This window comes from Anticarsia gemmatalis, chromosome 4 (assembly GCF_050436995.1).
Source record: "Anticarsia gemmatalis isolate Benzon Research Colony breed Stoneville strain chromosome 4, ilAntGemm2 primary, whole genome shotgun sequence".
Lineage (NCBI taxonomy): Eukaryota > Metazoa > Arthropoda > Insecta > Lepidoptera > Erebidae > Anticarsia > Anticarsia gemmatalis.
This window is the reverse complement of record NC_134748.1, coordinates 10,762,393-10,767,354: the sequence shown is the minus strand read 5'-3', so window position 1 is coordinate 10,767,354 and position 4,962 is coordinate 10,762,393. Positions and strand designations below refer to the sequence as shown.

At 37.1% G+C, this 4,962-nt stretch overlaps 1 protein-coding gene across 1 annotated transcript; it reads left to right on the top strand.

The window, feature by feature from the left end:
- Window positions 1-222: 222 nt before the first annotated feature.
- On the top strand, window positions 223-4,513 carry LOC142987863 (uncharacterized). Its single transcript, XM_076136801.1, has 2 exons — window positions 223-246; window positions 4,142-4,513. The coding sequence occupies exons 1-2, from the start codon at window positions 223-225 to the stop codon at window positions 4,511-4,513; spliced, it is 396 nt and encodes a 131-aa protein (XP_075992916.1).
- The last annotated feature ends 449 nt before the right edge of the window (window positions 4,514-4,962 follow it).

Here is a 4,962-nt window from a genome sequence, read left to right as displayed (position 1 = left end):
AGTTTTCCGCCCATTGTTGTATTTGTTTCACCGACCATCGCTCTGTGTGATGTTTATTGCTCTCAGATAATGCAGCAGCTTTTAAAGCATCCTCATCACCAGTTATCGAATCGTTCAAGCATTTTAGAAAACCATACAACACCGTGACGAATGCGTACAGCACATTATGCTCTGTTATATAACATACGTCGATACAAGCCTCTAACATCATTATCATTACATATGTCATCGTCACCGGTTCCCCAGGTAATATTTTATAAACAAACATAATTGCAACAGTAAAAAATAATTTCACTATTATATAAATTGATATACTAAACATGGTGACGAATTCTGCCCGTTTTATCGTCTTGAGAAGCACAGCGTTGTTTTTGTAAGTGCGGTTAACTGCCATGAGATTGATCAGAAACGATTTGTAAGTATTAGATTGTTGTATACTACATATTAAGTTAATGGAGCCATTAATAAAATCAATAACACGTAAAAGAAGCAATGCGCCCGGTCCGTCGGCCTCGTTCAACACAGACGATATCAAGGTATCTAAAAGCACAGCTCCAGATGTCACCAATACAAATATAACGCGCAATATAATTAATACTTTACATATTTTTCTAGCAAAAGTATAATTTCTATAAATACAAATTATGTTCTCGGCTATTTCCAATTTCATTATTAATTTAACGAGAGACATTTTAATTTATTTGTTTCGTCTGGAGTTATAGTTAACCGGCTACGGAATGCACGACGCAGGAACACGGAAACAATTAAGTAAAGTTACTATTAATTTTAGTTGTATTATCCACACAACCTTGTACTGTCACCGGAAGTAATAATTTTAATTATATTAGCTCATTATTTTTTTATGTTGAACACACACGGTTAAGATAAAGGCTACATATCTAACTGACGCACGGCTCAGACTTGACACAGAAAACTTCAAAAATTCTTGAAAATGAATTTTATCAATTAGTCCCCGTAAATTCTCCATTTCCATTTTACAATTCAAAATAATCATTATTTTATCTAATTGATTTTTTATTAATGACTTTGGATTAGATTAGATACCAGGGAATCAATATAACAAAGTATCCATGAGTTAGCAAGTCAGTGTTTGTTGTCACTTATTATAAATGACTATGTCGATTGTTAGAGATCGCTTTTTAAGATAAGGAAGCGTTACAAACATACTTGTAATAAAATAGTCGATATCAGAGTTCACTCATATTAAATTACTAGCTGACCCGCGCAACTTCGCTTGCGTCACATAAGAGAGAATGGGTCAAAATTTTCCCCGTTTTTGTAACATTTTTTATTGCTACTCTGCTCCTATTGGTCGTAGCGTGATGATATATAGCCTTCCTCGATAAATGGACTATCTAACACTGAAAGAATATTTCAAATCTGACTAGTAGTTCCTGAGATAAGCGCGTTCAAACAAACAAACAAAATCTTCAACTTTATAATATTAGCATAGATTAAAATACGACAATAGTTTCGCTACGTCCTAGGAATCTTAAAACATTATTATATCGCTGAGAAAAGAGGATATCATATTATTATTTGACATATTAGGGAGTACACCTTAATTACCGACCTATTAGGAGCCGACGAAACGTTAATGTATTGGCGGCTAGTTTGTCAATTTTAGACCATACTTTGTTCTTTTGATACCCGAAGGATGCGCTGACTATTATACTTTTTTGTTAAACACGCGTAAACGTGTTTTAAATGGTATTCTTCAAACTTTTTTAAATAATATTGTCGAATTGCAATGCCGTGATAAGGTAAGAGACGGTCAGCGACAAAATCCATGGAATCATAAACATTCCCATTGGTTTCTTAGCAAACTCCAACTGAACAGATTTGACTGCAACTAGTTTTTTAAACTTGTCGACAGCCTTCCTTTCTGGCGCGTGTGGATCTGCAAAATATTAAACTCTAAATAAATAAAGCTAATTTTATTACCTAGGCATAAGACCTGTTAATTTTGCTCAATTTAAATTACATTAGATATAATTTAACGTCATCTGGTTCGTTTAAGTTCTATCACCAAGTTAGTAATTTTAGCAAGTTTTTAGGAGAGACAAATTTAATTTTTGTCTCTCGATTTTCTAACCAATGACATCAAAATGTCAAAACTGCCAAAATATTACTTACGTGGTGATAAAACTTAAACGACGAAATGCTAAACATCCGTTACTAAATACCAATTGTGCAAATAATGTGTCCACATATTTACCTGCTGAAAGAGCAATATACAATTTCGACAGTTCTGTATTTGTTGTTGCATTTTCATTGGCCAATTTTTGACAAGCAATTATGACCATAAATGAAGAGCCTAAGTAGAATAGTACTATAGAGGCTATGCTACATGCAGTGACACAATTCCTTCCACCCTGTAAAATGATAAGATAATATTAAATATGTTTAAATATTAGCTCGGGGAAAAAGTCTCTTCGCATTATAGTATGTATGAACTTGTAATAAAATCTTTTCTCTACACAAAAAAGCTCTATATTTGGGTACCTCACGAGCTCACTGAAAGAAACCTAATGAACCGTGTACTTATTTGTGATTCTTGAAGCAAAAGAGATTTTATTACAAGTTCATACATACTATAATGCAAAAGACTTTTTCCCGACCTTATACCTCGTTCCTGTTCCATAGTTTGGGTACGAGTCTTCACGTCTAGAGATTGTTAAGACCCTCACGCCGTCTAAGTGCGGATTAATTTAAAGTTAACTAATAACTTAAAATATGCATAAGTTGACTCAAAAATCTCACAACTTTATCATCCTATTACAATTTTAGAAACCCATTCACTCGTATCATGGAATATAAACTATAAACAAATATGAAGACCTCAATAAATATGACATTATACATTCACCCAAGATATTGTTAATTTCTTGCAGTAAATAAAATGGAGAATATGAAGTACTTACTTGTATAACCAAAATAATTGCAACATATGTAGCCATTACGTAATGCATCGGTGACAATAAAGTTGAAAATGATATCTGAAAGTTTCATTAAAAATACTGAGACAGGGACTTGCAAAGTGCTGCATAAATAGACAATATTTAAGATAACAATTTAACATATACATTTGTAGAAATGATAATCTGAAAAGGTACTTACTTGACTTCCAAAACACGATGATAACTCTCTAGCACAATTAGCTAGCAGCTGATAATTTTCCGCCCAATATTGTATTTGTCCCACTGACAATGGCTCCATATGAGGCTTTCCCTCCAAATACATTTTCCCAAAAGATTTTAGTCTCTTGTCTCCATTAGTTATTGAAGTGTTCAAGCATTTTAAAAGACCGTACAACACCATAACTAATATGTACAATGAATTGTGCTCTAATACGAAACATACGTCAAGAAACGTGTTTGTTACTCCTATAAATACAGATTCGAATGTCAGTAATAACTTGACATTCGTTAATGCTTTAGAGACAAAAATCAATGTTCTTACTATTATAAAACTTACAGAACATATCACGGCTATCAATTCTGCTCGCTTTATTATCTTGAGAAAACCATTATCTTTCTGGTAAACGCGGCTAACTAACATAAGGTTTGTGACAAAAGTCGTGTACGCATTAGTATTTTGTATACTACATATTATGTTAATATATATACTTATAAAGTTACCGATACGGAGAGAACACAATACGTTTCGTAGTCCGCGATTGCTGTATCCGTACATCACGTTCAAGTCGTGCAACAAGACCCCGACAGCCACTAACATTGTTATAATAATACGTGCTAGAATGAACATTTTTGCTATAAACTTTTTCAAATCATAATTTCTATAAACGCATATTAAGTTTTCAGCCATTTCCAATCTGTTTATTAACTTCACCAGCGACATTTTTTTATTTTGAAAATGAACCGGCCGAACTATCTATGAGATTGAAACGAAATAAAATAATTAAACTTCGTTTCTAAGTAAATATTTATTTACGTACCATAATAAATGTAATGTCACGTGAAGCTTAATTGAGTACGTAATTTTATGTTTTACATCGTTACTTTAATTAAATTTATTTATATAATGTGAAGTTAAAGGTCCGGTCCTTTCTGAGTGGACAAGTAGGGGGCACGGTGCGATCACTTACTGCCTTACACAGGTCCTTAGTGGTCACGGCTGCTTCGGCCGATACCTGTGGAAGGTGGCACGGAGGGAGCCGACGGCAGAGTGTCATCATTGCGGCGCCGAGGAAGATACGGCGGCGCACACACTTTCCGACTGCGCGGCGTGGACCACACAGAGGGCGCGCCTTGTTGAGGTGGTGGGCGCCGATTTGTCGCTGCCGGCCGTCGTCAGGGCCATTGCGTGCGACGCCTCGGCATGGAGGGCGATGATAACCTTCTGCCAGGAGGTGATATCGCGGAAGGAGGAGGCCGAGAGGGCGCGTGAGAATGATCCCCTTGCCGCCCAGATGCGTCGCCGCCGGGTAGGTCGCCGGCGTCTGGCGCACGATCGACGCATGCCACCTTAGTGAGGTCCTTGGGCGGCGGCTACGGGGACACTGCCGCCCAGTTAAATAGGTCCTCTCGAGGGCTGCCGATGGGTTGTTGTGTCCGGCCCATCGGCATTTCGGTAATCAGGTGCTTTAGGCAGCCTCTGTGAGGGACCTCTAAATTGGGGCAACCGCGTGATGTGCGGCTCGCGGTACATGCTTCGGAAGTTATCCCGCCGCACGCCGCCACAAGCGGCCGTGAGGATACACGTGGCGGTTTAGTGGGTATGCCCGCCCTTCTGGCGGGAGAGCCCCACATAACCCTGCACTCAACCCAGAGTGCAGGTGTATGCATAAAACATTAGCCACGTTAAAAAAAAAAATAAAATAAAATAAGGGGTTCCGAAAACATCCCATTCATTAATATAAAAATAACCCAGTCCTTATCTTATGTAATTGAAAAATGTTCCGTTGCCAGGAAATAATAC

Excerpts from the sequence above, each read along its gene's own strand:
- LOC142987863 (XM_076136801.1), top strand. The coding sequence starts at position 223 with ATGTCATCGTCACCGGTTCCCCAG. Across the intron at positions 247-4,141 it reads CATCGTCACCGGTTCCCCAG|GTCCTTAGTGGTCACGGCTG; the intron begins GTAATATTTTAT and ends TGCCTTACACAG.